A 19937-nucleotide genomic window follows, 5' to 3' on the forward strand; every position below is an offset into this window, starting at 1 on the left:
CAAAAAGAGAGAAATCTTCAATTTCTGTGTTTTCTGGGCTGCTATCCAGTGTCTTGCAAAGAGAAAAGTTCACCTCAATATCTCAATTAGTGTAAGTTTTGCTACTGCCTTCTCTGGGGTCAGAATTTCATCCTTTGTATTGTACATTACACCTGGGGGAATTCTGTACTACTGCATATGTGAATAATTAATGAGTTGTGCATATTTTTAATTTTTTTGCACAGTAAAAAGCTTCTGCTGAAATGTTGCTGCAGTTCCGCCTTTTGCCCACGTGAGGGCACTGTGGTGCAAGAACAGCAGCAGCTCCCAGCAGAAAATAACTTCTGCAGTTCTGTCTTTTGCCCACCAGAGTGCACTGTGGCGATAGAAAGCAGCAGCAGCAGCTCCCGGCCAGCTAGGGAAAAGAAAGAACCTGCCTTAGTCACAACACCTGTTAGCAGGGCCGGCTCCAGGCACCAGCTTAGCAAGCAGGTGCTTGGGGCGGCCACTCCGGAGCGGGGTGGCAGGTTCAGGTATTCGGTAGCAGGTTCAGGCAATTCGGCGGAGGGTCCCTCACTCCTGCTCAGAGCAAAGGACGTCCTGCTGAATTGCCGCAGATCGCAATCGTGATCGCGTCTTTTTTGGGGGGGGCTGCTTGGGGCGACAAAACCCCAGGAGCTGGCCCTGCCTGTCAGGCTAGGTCAGGAGACAGGGGCTATGGGGAGACAGACAGAGTGGGGTGCTGTGGGGGGGGGTCAGACAGGAGCTCATAAGGACTAGTGGGGGAGGACAGACCGAGGCAGGGGCTGAATGGGAGTGGAGGTACAGGGCCACAGTGAAGAGGGAGGTACAGGGCTACTTGGTGATTGGGGAGGGGGTGCAGAGCTACATAGGGATGGGGGTGGCTGAGTGGAGGCATAGAGACACATGGGGAGGGGGGAGGGGTACAGGGACACATAGGGACAAGGGTGGCTCAGTGGGGGTACAGAGACACATGGGGACAGGGACAGAAGAGCAACTAGGTAGGGGCACAGAGACATGTAGGGATGTGGGATGGGGGTGCAGGGCCACATGGGGAGGGGACAATGTGTGTCTGAGTGGGGGTGGAGGGATACATGTGGAGAGGGGGTGAAAGGACACATGGGGGTGCAGGAACACTTGGGGACAGGGGCATATGTGCCTGACTGAATGGGAGAGCTGCATGGACTTCCAGCTGTCAGTGAGCATGAAGCTAGGCAGTATAGCATAGACCATCTGAAAATAAGATTGGTGACAATATGATGGGCTTGCCAGATGCCATCATTTTCTTGGACACAAGAGAAAGAAAGTCAAGACACCAGGAATGTGCTTTAACTAGGTTTCAGGTTTATTAATTAGTGACACATCTGAAAACTAGCTGGTAATAACTTGTCTAGTGCAGGGACAAGTACCTTCTGAGTCTGTACCCACTTGGTGGAGGGCTCATCCCCCATCTCCCCCACACACACCATTTATCTGGCCCCAGCACCATTGCAAGAAGAGATTGCACAAGGGCTAAGGTAGGAGGGGGGAAGTTTCCGTACTGCACCAGACATTAGAAGCCCCAACCCCATTCCCCACCTTCTTTTGGGGATGCCTTCTTCTAATCCACTTACAATTTCTGTTTATCGGGGAACTAGACACTCTATTGAAGGAGTACCTGTACTGGGCACCTGCCATTTTACAACCTAACTACCCACCACGTCCCTGGGCTGCTGAGAGAAAGGTTAAAACCCTGCTCTGCACAGGCCAGTATGGGAATGAGGGGGAAATTTCTTCCCAGATTACAAAAGGTGACTAGTGCAATGCCCAGAGCAAGGCCCAAATGTCCAGTCCTCCTCTGATCCCAACTGGAGGAATGGGGAGCATTTCCTTGTGGTGCAGCATGTCACCCTGTGCAGGGGGAAGGGCTTATAAACCTTCCCCTTATGAGTGAAGGAGCCAATAGATTTACATTGTTTCCCTTCTCTCCTAACCAATCAGCTATAGAGCCTGACTCCTGAAGCCCACAGAGAAAGAAGGAAACGAGAGGAAGCAATCCTTAAAGGGACCAAGGGTTTTCTTTGCCCTGCTGGTCCAGACAAACCCTCCCAGCCTCTGAAGCAGGAGAGAAGAGGAGGTGGCATTGTTACCAAATCTTCTTTTAAAATGTATTTGAATAAACTAAACTTTAACAAAATACAGTGCCTAAAGTTACTGAAGATAAAAATTAAATAATAGCTAATATACCTTATCAAATTGATAGAGTACATTATGTCTAATGCACAGTGAATATAAATTTATGAAAAGGGACACTTTAATATTGCTGTAAAGACAAGCATAAATGTACTTAAAACTTTTCGTACTGTATGTTTAAACCTACTACGCCATTTAAAAAGCACTCATTACAGAACTAATTTACAATATTCAAAATACATTTTGCTATTGTGTTCGTACCATGTTAATGCACAGGCCTGTTCCCATTGAAGTTATCATAGACTTTAGCAAAAGCAGGATCAGGTCCTTAACTTGAAATATTCTGTGTAATTGTTCTATAACACTTTTTGACTAAAGGTTAAATACCATCGGGTCAGTCAATATTTTAAAAAGCAAGTGAAAGCCAAATAGTCACACAATATTTGAAGACCCAGAGCTCAACAGACTAGAACATTTGGGTGTTCATGTGACTAAATATTATGCCATGCTATGACTTCCCTTTTTATAGAGACAATTACTAGAGAAATGTTTACTGAAGCATATGGTAATCGTTTAAACCTGCAAAATATAGAGAATTTATTAAAATTGACCAAGCCTTCAATGCAAGTTCAAACAATTTTAATTAGGCTTTTCTACCCAGCTACTCAAGTGTAGCTTACCTGAACTGCATCGCTTACCCCGAATATTAAAAATGTGTCTAATAAAGATCCTAACCCAGAGCATCTGTCCCAAACCCATCAGAACAGCTGGAGAATTAGTCAGGACTTGGCCTGCTGCCGCCGCAATTTCTAATCGTACACTGTGTCTTAGAATGAACTTTATCATCTATGGCGTGAAAGGTATAATGTTGAAAAAATATACCTGAATAAGTAATAAATAGTTACCCTGTAAGAAGACGATCTAGTCTCTAATTACCTTGTGTCAGATGCAGTAAATCTGTTCTGTAGTTTCTCATCAGTCTCTGGGCTACCCTTTTCTGAGTGTTGACAGTATGATTTATTGGCAGAAACCATACTGCAGTGTTAAAAACTCATGTATCTTTGGGGCAAATAACTGGCCTCCAGTTTCAGTTTCACCACACACAAAATAATATTTGAGGACAGAGGACAAAAACTGGAGAGTGATAAGTGAGCTGCCACATTGTTCTATTGAGTGCCATATTCTGGTCTCGGGAAACAGTGCATCAGATGACTACAAAAATATATACCTCATAATTTTCCCCCAGTTCAATTTACCCAAGATGACAGCTGGTAAACCAAAGAAATTGATTTGCATTGCAGTGAACCCATCTTTATTGTCTGAGCTAGAGAGCTTGTCATTTTTTCTTCTTTATAGGTGCCGTACTCCGAACTGGGTGGAAAAACCTTAGTGATGGCAGTATATGACTTCGATCGTTTCTCCAAACATGATATCATTGGGGAATATAAGGTGGCCATGAACACAGTGGACTTTGGCCATGTGACTGAGGAGTGGCGGGACTTGCAAAGTGCTGAGAAGGAAGAGGTAGGAAAAACAATTGTTATCTTTTTGGCCGCATACTTTTATCATTGGCTGGTGAAACAGTCAAACTAGTAAGTGGGAATTGACTTATAGCAAGAAACCTATCAATATTTCTCAAGTTAGCCTGATGGCAGCTTGATGGAACTAAACTATCTTATAAACATGTATTGCTATCAGAAGATTTTCATGGTGCATTATATCTTGTTACCCCCTAGTTCCAATCATTTGTGACAATTTAGGCACTCTGTTGTGGGACAGACTTAAAAAGAGTGACCTTTCTCTTGAGTGGGTGCAGTTTGCACCCACAACATTTGCACCCTCATTTGCAGTTGAATAGTGAGAGTGATTTACCCCTGCAGTTAATAGTGAAACATACATCTGAGAATTTGAATTTCTATGCATCATACTGTGAGGTAAGATGTTGCTGGTTTTAACATACAATCATAGAATGTTAGGGTTGGAAGAGACCTCAGGAGGTCATCTAGTCCAATCCCCTGCTCAAAGCAGGACCAACACCAACTAAATCATCCCAACCAGGCCGTTGTCAAGCCAGGCCTTAAAAACCTCTAAAGATGGAGATTCCACCACCTCCCTAGGTAACCCACTCCAGTGCTTCAACACCCTCCTAGTGAAATAGTGTTTCCTAATATCCAACCTAGACCTCCCCAACTGCAATTTGAGACCATTGCTCCTTGTTCTGTCATCTGCCGCCACTGAGAACAGCCAAGCTCCATCCTCTTTGGAACCCCCCCTTCAGGTAGTTGAAGGCTGCTATCAAATCCGCCCCCCCACACACACACACTCTTCTCTTCTGCAGACTAAATGACCCCCGTTCCCTTAAGCCTCTCCTTGTAAGTCATGTGCCGCAGCCCCCTAATCATTTTTGATGCCCTCTGCTGGAATCTTTCCAATTTGTCCACATCCCTTCTGTAGTGGGGGATCCAAAACTGGACACAATACTCCAGGTGTGGCTGGAGTAACATGTGGCTTTAACATGCTAGATTTTTATTATCATGTAACAATTCAAACAGTATTCAGTGATTAAAAACGTTGTATTAAAAGAGAGTGCATTGGAATGAACTGTACTATACCATAATATTATTCTCTCCCTTGCCTTTTGCTGTCTCTAAAGATCAGTTTTGTCACAGTCAGCTTCGGAGAAGAACGTTTATAATAATTTGCTATCTAAAGTGCTATGTACACATATAGCATTCTTTAGAAATATTTAATGACTAAATTGTGCATTCTGCAATGTTGTTCATACCTAGGGTGACCAGACGTCCCAATTTTATCGGGACTGTCCCGATATTTGCTTGTTTGTCCCGCGTCCTGACCAATGTTAGGTCGGGACACTGGACAAACAAGCAAAGGCTCTGGAGCCCGGAAGGGCTCGCGCCCTCCCCCACCCCGACTCCGCCCCCTCCTTCCCCCAGTGGCCAAGCACGTGGCGCTCGGCGGCTGCGGCTTTGGCGCCCAGGCCCGAACCCGGGCCTGCTGCGGGGACCCAGCAGCGCACACGCTGTGCCCAGCCCCTGGCCAGTCGCATCTGGGCTGGCTGCCCAGCTGGTGCAATCCCGCGGCGGAGGCATCGGCAGCCCAGCCCCGTTCATTCCCCTGCAGGACCCGAGGGGATGGGGGGGATGGGGCCTGCTGCCCCCACTCCGGGGCCGCCTGCAGGATTGCACAGCTGGGCAGCCAGCCCAGACACGACGTGTGCACGCTGCTGGGTCCCCGCAGCAGGCCCGGGCTTGGGGGGTTCGTGGGCGCCAGAGCCGCAGCCGCTGAGCTTGGCCAGCGGCCGCTTCCTCCCCCCGCGGCAGTGGGAGCTGCAGCAGCGGCTGCTCCCGAGTCCTGCTGCCCAGGTGGGGAAATCAGATGGCGCCGGGCCCCGCAGGTCAGCCCCTACTCTCCCTCCAGGTACCGCGCCCGAGTTCTGCCTGCTCGGGGCCAGGCCGGACTCACACTCACCCCAGCCCCGCGCTCCCCTGAGTCTCCCGGGCCTCCCTCCATCACTTGCGGAGGGAGGAGGAATCGGGGGTGGGGGATTTTTTTTTTTTTTGCTCTGCCGCCATTTTTTTCCCCTCTGCCCCCACCCCGCCCCCCCACATCCCAATATTTGACATGGGTGATCTGGTCACCCTATTCATTCCAGTATATCCACATTTTGCTTATCATGAGAACATTTTTTCTTAAATTTTACATTATTTTTCTTTTTGATTGTCAGATAATAAATAGCTTCCCATTCGTAATAGACAGAATGTACAACATGTTTCAGTTTTCTGGTGAGGCTAGAATGAATCTGAGTCTGATTTCCTTATTGTCTAGTTTAGCCAATAAATTGCTTTAGATTCCAACCTTGTTTTCTATGATTAGAGGGACAACCTCTGGATAAAATCCTTCCCCAATCCATGTGAAGAAAAGCTGAATACTGGATTAAGAACATAAGAACATAAGAACATAAGAAAGGCCGTACCGGGTCAGACCAGAGGTCCATCTAGCCCAGTATCTGTCTACCGACAGTGGCCAATGCCAGGTGCCCCTGAGGGAGTGAACCTAACAGGCAATGATCAAGTGATCTCTCTCCTGCCATCCATCTCCATCCTCTGACGAACAGAGGCTAGGGACACCATTCTTACCCATCCTGGCTAATAGCCATTTATGGACTTAGCCACCATGAATTTATCCAGTCCCCTTTTAAACATTGTTATAGTCCTAGCCTTCACAACCTCCTCAGGTAAGGAGTTCCACAAGTTGACTGTGCGCTGCGTGAAGAAGAATTTCCTTTTATTTGTTTTAAACCTGCTGCCTATTAATTTCATTTGGTGACCCCTAGTTCTTGTATTATGGGAATAAGTAAATAACTTTTCCTTATCCACTTTCTCAACATCACTCATGATTTTATATACCTCTATCATGTCCCCCCTTAGTCTTCTCTTTTCCAAACTGAAGAGTCCTAGCCTCTTTAATCTTTCCTCATATGGGACCCTCTCTAAACCCCTAATCATTTTAGTTGCTCTTTTCTGAACCTTTTCTAGTGCTAGAATATCTTTTTTGAGGTGAGGAGACCACATCTGTACACAGTATTCGAGATGTGGGCGTACCATGGATTTATATAAGGGCAATAATATATTCTCAGTCTTATTTTCTATCCCCTTTTTAATGATTCCTAACATCCTGTTTGCTTTTTTGACCGCCTCTGCACACTGCGTGGACATCTTCAGAGAACTATCCACTATAACTCCAAGATCTTTTTCCTGACTCGTTGTAGCTAAATTAGCCCCCATCATGTTGTATGTATAGTTGGGGTTATTTTTTCCAATGTGCATTACTTTACATTTATCCACATTAAATTTCATTTGCCATTTTGTTGCCCAATCACTTAGTTTTGTGAGATCTTTTTGAAGTTCTTCACAATCTGCTTTTGTCTTAACTATCTTGAGCAGTTTAGTATCATCTGCAAACTTTGCCACCTCACTTTTTACCCCTTTCTCCAGATCATTTATGAATAAATTGAATAGGATTGGTCCTAGGACTGACCCTTGGGGAACACCACTAGTTACCCCTCTCCATTCTGAGAATTTACCATTAATTCCTACCCTTTGTTCCTTGTCCTTTAACCAGTTCTCAATCCATGAAAGGACCTTTCCTTTTATCCCATGACAGCTTAATTTACGTAAGAGCCTTTGGTGAGGGACCTTGTCAAAGGCTTTCTGGAAATCTAAGTACACTATGTCCACCGGATCCCCCTTGTCCACATGTTTGTTGACCCCTTCAAAGAACTCTAATAGATTAGTAAGACACGATTTCCCTTTACAGAAACCATGTTGACTATCGCTCAAGAGTTTGTTTTTCTATGTGTCTGACAATTTTATTCTTTACTATTGTTTCAACTAATTTGCCCGGTACCGACGTTAGACTTACCGGTCTGTAATTGCCGGGATCACCCCTAGAGCCCTTTTTAAATACTGGCGTTACATTAGCTAACTTCCAGTCATTGGGTACCGAAGCCGATTTAAAGGACAGGTTACAAACCTTAGTTAATAGTTCCGCAACTTCACATTTGAGTTCTTTCAGAACTCTTGGGTGAATGCCATCTGGTCCCGGTGACTTGTTAATGTTGAGTTTATCAATTAATTCCAAAACCTCCTCTAGTGACACTTCAATTTGTGACAGTTCCTCAGATCTGTCACCTACAAAAGCCAGCTCAGGTTTGGGAATCTCCCTAACATCCTCAGCCGTGAAGACTGAAGCAAAGAATCCATTTAGTTTTTCCGCAATGACTTTATCATCTTTAAGCGCTCCTTTTGAATTTTGATCGTCAAGGGGCCCCACTGGTTGTTTAGCAGGCTTCCTGCTTCTGATGTACTTAAAAAACATTTTGTTATTACCTTTGGAGTTTTTGGCTAGCCGTTCTTCAAACTCCTCTTTGGCTTTTCTTATTACACTCTTGCACTTAAGTTGGCAGCGTTTGTGCTCCTTTCTATTTGCCTCACTAGGATTTGACTTCCACTTTTTAAAGGAAGTCTTTTTATCTCTCACTGTTTCTTTTACATGGTTGTTAAGCCACGGTGGCTCTTTTTTAGTTCTTTTACTGTTTTTCTTAATTTGGGGTATACATTGAAGTTGGGCCTCTATTATGGTGTCTTTAAAGAGGGCCCATGCAACTTGCAGGGATTTCACTTTAGTCACTGTACCTTTTAACTTTTGTCTAACTAACCCTCTCATTTTTGTATAGTTCCCCCTTTTGAAATTAAAGGCCACAGTGTTGGGCAGGTGAGATGTTCTTCCCACCACAGGGATGTTGAATGCTATTGTATTATGGTCACTATTTCCAAGCGGTCCTGCTACAGTTACCTCTTGGACCAGCTCCTGCGCTCCACTCAGGATTAAATCTAGAGTCGCCTCTCCCCTTGTGGGTTCCTGTACCAGCTGCTCCATGAAGCAGTCGTTTAAAGTATCGAGAAATTTTATCTCTGCATTTCGTCCTGAAGTGAAATGTTCCCAATCAATATGGGGATAATTGAAATCCCCCACTATTATTGGGTTCTTAATTTTGATAGCCTCTCTAATTTCCCTTAGCATTTCATCATCATTATTACTGTCCTGGTCAGGTGGTCGATAATAGATCCCTACTGTTATATTTTTACTAGAGCATGAAATTTCTATCCATAGAGACTCTATGGAACCTGTGGATTCGCTTAAGATTTTTACTTCATTTGAATCTACACTTTCTTTAACATATAGTGCCACTCCTCCCCCTGCACGGCCTGTTCTGTCCTTCCGATATATTTTGTACCCCGGAATGATTGTGTCCCATTGATTGCTCTCAGTCCACCAAGTTTCTGTGATGCCTATTATATCTATATCCTCCTTTATCACAAGGCACTCTAGTTCACCCATCTTATTATTTAGACTTCTGGCATTTGTGTACAAGCACTTTAAAAACTTGTCCCTGTTTATTAGCCTGCCTTTTTCTGATGTGCCAGATTCTTTTTTATGTGACTGTTTATCATCTGATGCGGCCCTTACATTATATTTCTCATTCCTCTGCTCCTGACTATAACCTGGAGATTCTCTATCATCAGACTCTCCCCTAAGAGAAGTCTGTGTCCGATCCACACGCTCCTCTGCAGCAGTCGGCTTTCCCCCATCTCCTAGTTTAAAAACTGCTCTACAACCTTTTTAATGTTTAGTGCCAGCAGTCTGGTTCCACTTTGGTTTAGGTGGAGCCCATCTCTCCTGTATAGGCTCCTCCCATCCCAGAAGTTTCCCCAGTTCCTAATGAACGTGAACCCCTCCTCTCTACACCATCGTCTCATCCACGCATTGAGACTCTGAAGCTCTGCCTGCCTACCTGGCCCTGCGCGTGGAACTGGGAGCATTTCTGAAAATGCCACCTTAGAGGTCCTGGATTTCAGTCTCTTCCCTAGCAGCCTAAATTTGGCTTCCAGGACATCTCTCCTACCCTTCCCTATGTCATTGGTACCTACATGTACCACGACCACTGGCTCCTCCCCAGCACTACACATAAGTCTATCTAGATGCCTCGAGAGATCCGCAACCTTCACACCAGGCAGGCAAGTCACCATACGGTTCTCCCGGTCATCACAGACCCAGCTATCTACATTTCTAATAATCGAATCTCCCATTACTAACACCTGCCTTTTCCTAGAAACTGGAGTTCCCTCCCCCGGAGAGGCAACCTCAGTGCGAGAGGCAACCCCAGCACCATCTGGAAGGAGGGTCCCAACTACGGGAAGGTTTCCCTCTGCTCCCATTGACTGCTCTACTTCCCTGGGCCCTTCTTCCTCCTCAACAGCACAGGAGCTGTCTAAGCGGAGGTGGGACAATTCTACAGTGTCCCGGAAAGCCTCATCAACATACCTCTCTGCCTCTCTCAGCTCCTCCAGTTCCGCCACCCTGGCCTCCAAAGTCCGTACATGGTCTCTGAGGGCCAGGAGCTCCTTGCACCGACTGCACACATACGCCACCCGCCCACAGGGCAGGTAATCATACATGCGACAGTCAGTGCAATAAACTGGATAGCCCCCACTCTGCTGCTGGGCTTCTGCCTGCATTGTCTCCTAGTTAGTGAAAGGGTGGTTTACGGAAAGTAGTTTTAGAATGTAGTTTGGTATATAGGTTTTAGGATTTTAGGGGGGGGCCACGGGGAAGGGGTTAGAGCTGGCGAGGGGCTCCCACTCCCTTCCCACTCCCCTTCTAAACTCCCTTGCGAAACTCCCTGTTAGCAGCCCCTGGTCGCTTGTGCGCGGCTTTATAAAGCCCTGGCCTGAGTGAATGCCCCGCCCACTGATTAAGGCTCAGCCAATTACCAGAGGCTTCGAGCTTTCAAACCTGCCTCCAACTGCCAGCCAGAGCACACGGTCCCTCAAACAAACAAACAAACAAACAGACTGACAAACACAGGTTCCTTGCTCTAAACAATATATTGGTTTAAATTTTATTCCTTCCCGCTTTATATCTTCATCACCAGTGTCTTCTCAGATCTTCAGTTATGTATTTCACAGTGTGCCTTTTCCGTGTTCACTTTTGATGACTGTATCAGCCAACAGTTTTCTGTTTTTCTGTTTTTCTGTTTTTCTGGTGTATACTCATTTTTCTGTGGCATTTTCTTGGCCATCTTTCGTAGGTTTCTCTTACTAAAAAAGTCTGTAACATTGGTAGATGTGTATTGTGGCATGTTTCTATCCCACTCTTATAGTAAAGGTCAAAAGAAGTGTGTGAATCATATTACCCCAAGAGGGCCTGATCCTGGGTAACTCTTCTTTAAAGTCCATGCACACGGGAGAGTCAGAAATGTTAAACCAGTGTGTATTTGATCACTCCACTCTGTAGTAAGTGCCATGAATGTCAGGGAATCAGATTTTTATTTCACTATCTCATGACTTCTATTTTGTCACAATAAAAGCTACAATCATACAGTATCAGTGTCTCACACCACTACACCTCGAAAAGCATAAAATGAAGCCAAATGATGCATGAAAAGTATTTGAACCTTTACCTCTTTAACAAAAACTTAACATTTTAAACAAAACTATTACTCTCATGGGCAGACAGCCAGTAAAATAATACAGGTTAGTAATGTGACAGTCTGTTGAACATGTACTTTCCATATTTGCAGCAATATTTGACATAGTCCCTCTGTTCTTTGATAAAGTTCCCACACTGCTAATACAAAATTATGTTAAAGTTGCTACAGACAGTTGTTCTACAGGGCATGCTAACTCTGTCAGTCAAATACTTGCACAACAGACTTCTGACTTGACTGGAGCCTGGCTTTTTATTAAAGATGAAGTGAATTAATTAAAAACATACATTGTTCCTGAACTTGGAAGTTAATAAATATAATAATTCATGTAAAGTACATTGTGGACCTGATTTGAAAAGGGCAAAAGCCTAGGGCTGCATGTAATGATGCACTTTATTTGTATATGCAGTGGCCATAAATGCACGGACAAATGTGGTATTTGTATGTACGCATAGAAGTTAGACATTTAACTGGCAATGTGCACATACAGATACCATTTTGCATGAGCATTGTGCTAACTAATGGATCCCTTCATTGGTTCCCACCAGTTCACATTTAAGTTTTTGCCCTCACATGTAAAGCCTCCTACAACATTGCCCCTCCCTATTTATTCACTTTGTCTCTTATCTCATTGCCTTCCCCTGTTCCATTGTGGTTTGATCCTGCAAGGTGAAGACTCCTGCAAGATATGGACTAAGTGTCCTCCACTCGCATCAGTGGGCTGAGAGTGCTCAGCTTGTTCCAGAATCAAACCCTTAATGGCCTGGTGGGAAGATATTTGTCACCATGCCATTTCCTAGACCACCCCACCCAGGCACATGTCCAGCTCAGTAGGTGAAGCTCCATGTCCAGCAGCACCAGGGCCAAGAAGGGGACAGGGCATAGCCAGGGGAGGGCCCCGCCTGCACGCAAACATGCATATTGGTGATGCTGTGACAGGTTCCTCTAAACCCAGGAATGGCAAGAGCCAATGGGCTGGAGCAGGAAGCCAGGCCCAGCTGCACAGGACAGGAAGCACTGCTATAGGATGCAGGCAGAGCTGGCTCAACACCACCCCCCACAAGAATATTTTCCCCAGATGCCTGTAGCTAGGGTAAATAACCCCAAGAATGTATCATTTCCCTCATCGTCCCTCTATTCTTCTCTCTTTGTTCATTATATTCACTCATTGAAGCAGTTTCAAATTTGATTGCAAGGTCTTTGGTGCTACCCTAGGTTTGTATGGCACAAGCATGATGTGGAACTGATCCTGATTGGTATTTCTAGATGCGATCACAATATGAATAACAAATAAAGATAATAGCTGTTATGCATGCAGGTCAGGTGTGCAACTGTGCATAGCTCAGGGCTTCAGTCCCTTTGAAAATCAGGTCTCTAATCTCAAACACATACATCAAAAGACCAAATAATTCCCATTTCTCATTCATTTTAAGGTTAATTCTCTTCCCTATTGCTGCCTAATCACTCATGGCTATATTCCAGGTATCATATGTACAGAGGAGAATTTCCATTTGTGTATAATCTGGTTTGATTTGGTTTCCCACTATTATTATGTGGCGATTTCCCTTTATAACCATTAGGCAATTTGACATGGAAAAATGTCCTACTGCATACAAATATTTTGTCTTGTAGATGATTGAATCCAACCACTAAATACATTCCCATAGTAAATGGAGTAAGTTTCCAATTTCTTTTTATATCTCTGATTATATTCCACATCTATTTATATGACTTTCCAATAAATGTTGGAAATTATCATTTAGGTTTGCTGAAGACTTAGATTAAGTTTAAATTTCTTAATGTTAGAGCAGTTGTTCTTTTGACAATATACAGCACTGTAGTACACACAGCTATCACTGCACCTGTGCCAGTTGTGGCATTTTTGTTGTTATCGTTAAGATTATTCTAAGCTCATTTCTTGTGGGCATCATGGAAAAAGTGGGATTTTAGGAGCGATTTGAATGAGGGGAGGGTTGTTATGCAAACTGTGATGCATTTGATAGGTAAGCTATTTCACGCAATAGACTCAGACCTTACTTCCACCTTGCTCCCCTCTCTCCTTTCCCACACCCATGACAGACTTATACAAACCTCCAGATCCCAACAGAGAAGAGCTCTTTGTTTAAGAATATTGGATTTTGCACTGTTCTTAGTAGGTCTCTGAAAGATGAGCCTTGCACACAGTCTCCTCAGAATGGATTTTGTTATTCTCCATTTAGATTCTAAAGGACTTAATCAGATGAAGATAATAATGCTATAGTGATTGCATAAGAGTTTTTTTTTAAACATTCACTAGTCTAAAATCACTTATGGGTTCTTTACTAACCAATTTATGAAACGTGCAGTGCAATACAATGCAGCATAGTTTGATACTGTATTGTGTTTTGCAAACAAAAGTCTCACAATATACCCCCATTATAGCACCATATAATGTTTTCAAAATGTAGTAAGAAGTGAGAGGTAAGCGGGACTGCAAGAAATGAGCCAGGAGGTATCTGGAAGTACTCAATATAGGAGAGGTGCTTTCTGAATTGTGTTGTTAAAAGTGTCAGTGAGAAGCTTAGCCTGGCAAGAGGAAATTAGCATGCAGAGGGACTCCTCTGTGTGTATATTGTGGTGGGGGAACAATCCTTCCCCACCCATTCACATGGGTGAGATCAATGACAAGGTCATTTATTGGAAAGGCAATTCTGAACGTCTTTCCTTATGTTGATAATCAGTATTTACCCCCCACCTCTTGGCCCCACGTTATAGGGGTTTGATTTCACTTCTCAAACCACTCAGCACTTCACTCACAGTTATGGCTACATCTTCACTGCAGAGTTAACTCAAATTGACTCCCCTTGAGTTAGCCTAACTTGAGTGAGAATTAATCCTTGAGCTACACCGAGTGCTTGGATTACAGCAAAGAGTGGTTGTACTAGCAGCTGATGAGTTGTACAAATTCAGGCTGTAGCCTCTACTCACAGTGGGCTAGCCAACTTGAATTAAAAGTACCACCAGGCTCGATTTATGGGTGTGTGTGTATGTGGACAGTACTCAAGTTAGGGGCAACACTTGGGTTATAACTGCTATGAAGATAAAACCACGTAATCCAGTTATTTGGGTTCTATGCAAGGGATTTCATCCAAAGAGTCTTTATGCATGTTTGGTCTATTATGGATCCTATGTTTGTCTTACGTTGAGCCTGATTCAGAAGAACTTCATTGCTTATGCTAATTCTGGAACCTAAATATCTCCAAGAACAACAGAGATAAATCTGTAAATGGTTTGGAGAGATTTATTTTGCAGGACATTTCTTTGTTTTTATATTTTCTATTTCTTGGCATTTAGCTATCAGCAATGTTACAATCTGCTCCCTAATTCTGCAGTGACGATACAAAACAGCCTAATGGCAAGACCTGACTCAGGAGAATCTCTAGTAGAGCTTGCTCTGAGGACAGAATAACTTACGTTTGGTGCCCTGTTCTTCTCTCCAAAGATTAAGGTGACTGGGCCCTCAGGATTTGAACAGCCTTCATTGATTCAGGATCTTAGGGCATTCCCAAAATACTGTTTTCTCCTTACAAATGAGGAAAAATTTTAAAATAATAGTAGTCTACTTTATATGAAGATATAAGGAGTATGGATATTTTGTAATTGAGGAAAAAGAGAGCAAGAGAGACTGGTTTGGTAAGCTAATAGCAAACTTCTACTGCATGGATGCATGCAAATAATAATACCTTTCAAATTGCTCCTGTCATGACCAGGATATAGGGAGTCTGGCCTAGTGGGTAGAACCAGGAGTCAGGAGCCAACAGTCAAATCAATGGTTGGCACTAGAGTCAGGGGTCTATTCAGAAATTATAGCCAGAGCCAGGGATCAAGCCAAGAGTCAGAGCTGAAGAACAGAGCCAGGATCCAAAGTAGGGAACAAAAGCAGGGTCTGTGGTAGCAACAGGCCAAGTACTGCCAAGTTGTACAGACAGTTTCCTGGAACTTATTCTATGTTTGAATAGTGCACCTGGACCAATCAGAGGTCACGGGGCATGCTGTCAGTCAAGTCTTCTGTGGGCAGCACTTCCTGTGGTGCTTAGTTACCCAGAGTTTATAGTGCTCTGATCGCAGCTCTATGATGTCTGCCGAGTGGTGGCATGGAAAAGTCAGTCACCTGAAGCCATGGGTTCTAGTCTTCTGAATCCTTACAGCTTCTACAGCTCAGGTTCTACCACTGATTCTGAATCAATCTGGGTTTTAACTTCAAATGTGCACATCAAACACCATCCTTTGCTTCAGACTTACTAAATACAAGACTGCCATTACAAAGACAAGAACAGAGTTTACCTAGGCTAGATGTACAGCAACAGACCCAGGCGTATGTCTTCTACTAATTACAACCAAACATGATAAAAATAGGATAAAACCCTAAGGAATTGGCTAAAATTGTATGGACAAATGTAATTACGTTAGATTACTGCAGTGACATTTTATAGCATATTCCACATATAACTGCAGAATGTAATGTTCATCACTGAAAAGCAAAATCCGTATATAGTCCGTTCGTTTATAATATCCATTATCTGAGGAATATCATGTAATTTATTTGCTTACAACATCAGTTAGGTTTTTCGGGTCCTAACAACTTGTCACTAAGTGGAATTATAAATAAATTGGCAATTAAGTAGATGTGAAGTCAGATTCTGAAATGCTCTTAATGTTTTAAATTATGACCCTGAAGTAAGATGTATTCCAAAGTGTGTTAATGGCAGTCATAAGCAATCACTTTGCCAGAGTCACCTAAGTGATCTCAATCAACTTTAGCATGAAGATCCTGTTTTATAGCCCTTTACATAGAATTCAGTTGTTGCACATAATAACACATACATTTTAATGAACAGCACAATCACAGAGGAGAAAAGCATCTGATGAGCAGTTAGCCTCCTTTTTGTCCACAAAGCTCCTCGTGCTTCTCAGCCTCTTCCTAAAAGTATCTCGGAAGAAGTCAGAGGGTGAGAATTTAATGAGATATTAGAAGCTTCCTTCTACTCTCATGACCCAGTCAGATTTGAATGCCATCTTTTCCCATCTCTCCTGGAAAAGGATGATTAATAAGTTAACGTTGCTAAAGCCCTTGAAAGATAAAAGTCTCTATATAAGGATTTGTTATGCACTATGCGAGCTTTAAAGAACTGGGTCGCTCGGCTCAATGATTGCCTGATATTGGGCAGTCCATTACACATGAACTACATGCCCAGAATCCATTTTACCTTACTCCTGCTATCTTTGTGCATAATTGCTGCTGATATAATATATTCTTCAGGCTCATATGACTGGAAGAGTGGAACTGATGGAAAGACTATTTTCCTGCACCAACTCCAGCATGTAAGATTTTGGGCAGAGAATGTAGAAAAAAAAAAGGTGTTGAAAGGAGTTTGCTCCTCTGTGGCATAGGCCAGATGTTGTTGCCAATAACTTTATATGCATCATGTGGATGTTAACACTTCAGTACAGTGGACCAGAGATACCCCCTTAATGCTTATTGCTTTGTGAATCTCTTCGTTTACTGCACATGATTAATTTTTTTTTCCTTCAGACATTTTGACAATATTTGAACTTAAGCCCAGATACAGCCCCAGTGACCAGTCCAAGGAACTCAACTGGCTGATGAGAATCTCTGTGTGGGGAGGGAGAGAGTCTTCCTCCTAGACAGCAGAGCAGGAGCAGAGCCATTAAATTGGAGTAAATTCTACAACCCTAATAACTTCCTTCCCTGGGGAGAAGGACTGCCAGCAGGAGAGGGAGACGGAGAGGGGTGTGTGTGTGTGTGTGTGTGTGTGTGTGTGTGTGTACTACTGCCATCCTTCCCCTTCCATACACAGTGGTTCTGCTGTGTTGGGGACTATCAGTACCTGAAGAGGAGGCGATAGGTGTTGGGCTTCCAGGGGGACTCCTTATTTTAACACTCAAGCAAGCTTCATAGAAATTAAAGATGGAAGATACCAATTAACCATCTAGTTTGTTGAACCCCCAGTGCAGAAACTCTGTAAGTGAGAGTTAAGGTCATTTATACAAAGAGCAGTCATTCACTTCACCAGTCATTTTCTGTTATATAAAAGATGGACAAATGATCAAATAGGCCTTTTCCATCTCTAATAATAATATTTGGCTCTTACATAGCTGTATAGATAGTGATTTACAAAGGAAAGTATCATTATCCCTATGGAGATGCTGCCCACGGTGCCAGACACATTTTTTAAAATTTAAGTTTTTATTTAACTGAATATGAAAATGAACTTCTGTGTTTTCCGCTGTGGTGTTTAATTATATATTAAAATTATTTTACATTTTTAAAATTGTCATGGTGGTGCAGAATTTTGTATTCTCATTGCACCATGCTGTGTTATAGCATTTCTCAGCAGGAGAGATAGGGGACAGTTGGACTTTTGGAACTTGCAAGGCAGTTTAGGTTTGTGGGGAAAGCATCTTAGCTGGATGTTAAAATCACCAGCAGTTAATTAGTTGCTGTTTACCAGGAAATTTGCAGCATAAAATGTTATAACTTCAGAGATAACACCCCACTGAGATGAATGTGGGGGTGAACGCTGCCTGCTTGGAACTATTGTTTCAGGATTTGCAGAACTATATATTTCCTTCAGGGCCCCTCACATTTATGATGTTGGTAATCCTATTACACACCTTCCTTGAAGTAGCATCCTCTTTCTGTACTCCCTCTCTGGAAAGAAATGTGCATATGGTGGTCATGGGCATTTTTATGTCATCAATGAGGGATTTAATTGGCTCATTGAAATCAAAAGGGGAAAAAAAGCCAATTTGTGTGTCTTGATTCACCTCAGACTACATGGAGATACAGCCATCAAGCGTTCCACCCAAACAGTAGAAAAGAAACCAAATATTCCACCGTGGAATTAAAATCTGCCTCCTTTGGGGCCTTTCTGTTTCTGGGCAGCAGGCTGAGCAGCGTGTGTTCTGAGGTCAGAAAACCTTGTGGTGCTTATTTGTCAGAAGCGAGTTAATTACCCATTTGACTTCCACATGCAGAAATGCGTCTTGAGCAGGTCTACTAAAAAAGTACTTCCCGGCATCTATATATTTGCAGCTAGTGTTAAAACATCTTTTACCAATCAATATACAAAAAAGAATAATACCAGGCAGAGTACATTCCTGACAACGAATAATACCAGACGGAGTACATTCCTGACAAGTGTGCAGAAGGTCAGTGGAGCAAAATGGAGTTACAACAAGAAAGGAAGGAATAGCAGAGAGAAGCTTTGCTTTTTTCTTTTTTTTTTTAACAACAATAATTTTTTTTTTGTCCTTGTTGAAGTACAGGACAGAGAATAGAGGAAATGGATAAATTGAAGTTCACTAAACTTGAATGTTTAACATGCTATGGCATTTGGAAAGTAATATTATACAGGTTTTTTTATAAGCTTCTTAGAAACGTGGTGGGAGAGGTCAAAATGATCTCAGCTAATTCTTTCTAAAAGGTTTACGGAGAGTCTGGATTGCTCAGGGGCAGGCAGTGGTCTGCCAACCAATTGCCTCTAGGTCTTTAGTTCAGATGATTGGTATGCCAATCATTTACATTGGTTGAAATCCAGTTCAAGGGAAAGAATCTTCCCTCTATGCTGCAGATGCATTGAAGAGGGCTTTGTCTTGCTGTGGACCTGCAGGGGGGAATTCTGGTCTAGTCAGCTATAATTTTTTCTGGGGTCTCCTGGTGTGCACACATTGTAATAGCAGCTCTGGCACTCTGTGCTCTGCTACATCTGGTGGCAGATGCAGAGGGGCAGTGGATATGTGTCCCTTGTTTTGTGTCTATGGGTTTGCCGGCATCCTTCTTTCCCAGCCTTATTTAGACAGCCAACGTCTGGGATGTACTGTCCAGAAGCAGAAACTGCATTCCTCATAAGGATTCTGGTCATCCCCCTTTACAGGAGTCCAAGAAGAAACGGGAGCTCCATGCATTTCCCCCACACTCTTTGCAAACCCATGCAGGGTGTAGCTAGATTCTGGCCCCAAGTCAGTAAGTGACCAAAAATCATTATCTGTTTGCTGTTAGATAAACTGAGTTCATGAGCCAGATATTTGTTTCTAAATATTATAATACCCCATCATAGGTTTCAATAATTGGCAAGCTTGTTTGGCAGTCTCTCAGCATAGAGATCTGCATTGTAATAGACTGAGGAAATACCAGCTTTCGCACTGGTGAAATTGGTCCACTCAAAAAAAAAAAATGTTGGGGCACATTGGTGTTGCAGTGTTCCTGCTACCCATGCTGTACCCACTCTGTGGAGAACTAGAGCTTTCCAGAAGCATCAGAAAAAGGCATTAGGTTTGGGAGTAGTAGTCCATGAAAAAGAGAAATTAGTCATTTTCTTCATTTTCTTTTTTCTGGCAGTTCTTAAACACCAATTTAGACCATGTCATCGATTACCATAGTAACCATTTAGCCTCTTTTCTGAGCCTTTTGTGTTTCAGCTTAGTTTAACAACTTGCTTAACTGACAGCTGAAGCACTTCGTACTGTAGCTATGATAGGTACTGGTAGCACGAATTGCCTTTTTTTTTTTTAAATTGCAGCTATAGTCTAAAACACAGCACAATATTGTAAACCGTAGTGTGTTGGACTTTTACTGTAGAGTACTGTAACATTTTAAAAGATTAGATTACAAGAAGTTAGTGTATGATATTGT

General features: G+C 43.1%; 1 protein-coding gene across 15 annotated transcripts in view; it reads left to right on the forward strand.

Moving 5' to 3' along the window:
- SYT1 (synaptotagmin 1) overlaps positions 1–19937 on the forward strand; it is a 514215-nt gene that overhangs the window by 406211 nt on the left and 88067 nt on the right. For all 15 annotated transcript variants that reach the window (XM_044979646.1, XM_044979638.1, XM_044979630.1 and 12 more), the window contains one exon: positions 3529–3696. In XM_044979646.1, the coding sequence (XP_044835581.1) occupies positions 3529–3696 (168 nt within the window). The remainder of the gene's footprint in view (positions 1–3528; positions 3697–19937) is intronic.

This window comes from Mauremys mutica, chromosome 1 (assembly GCF_020497125.1).
Source record: "Mauremys mutica isolate MM-2020 ecotype Southern chromosome 1, ASM2049712v1, whole genome shotgun sequence".
Taxonomy (NCBI): domain Eukaryota; kingdom Metazoa; phylum Chordata; order Testudines; family Geoemydidae; genus Mauremys; species Mauremys mutica.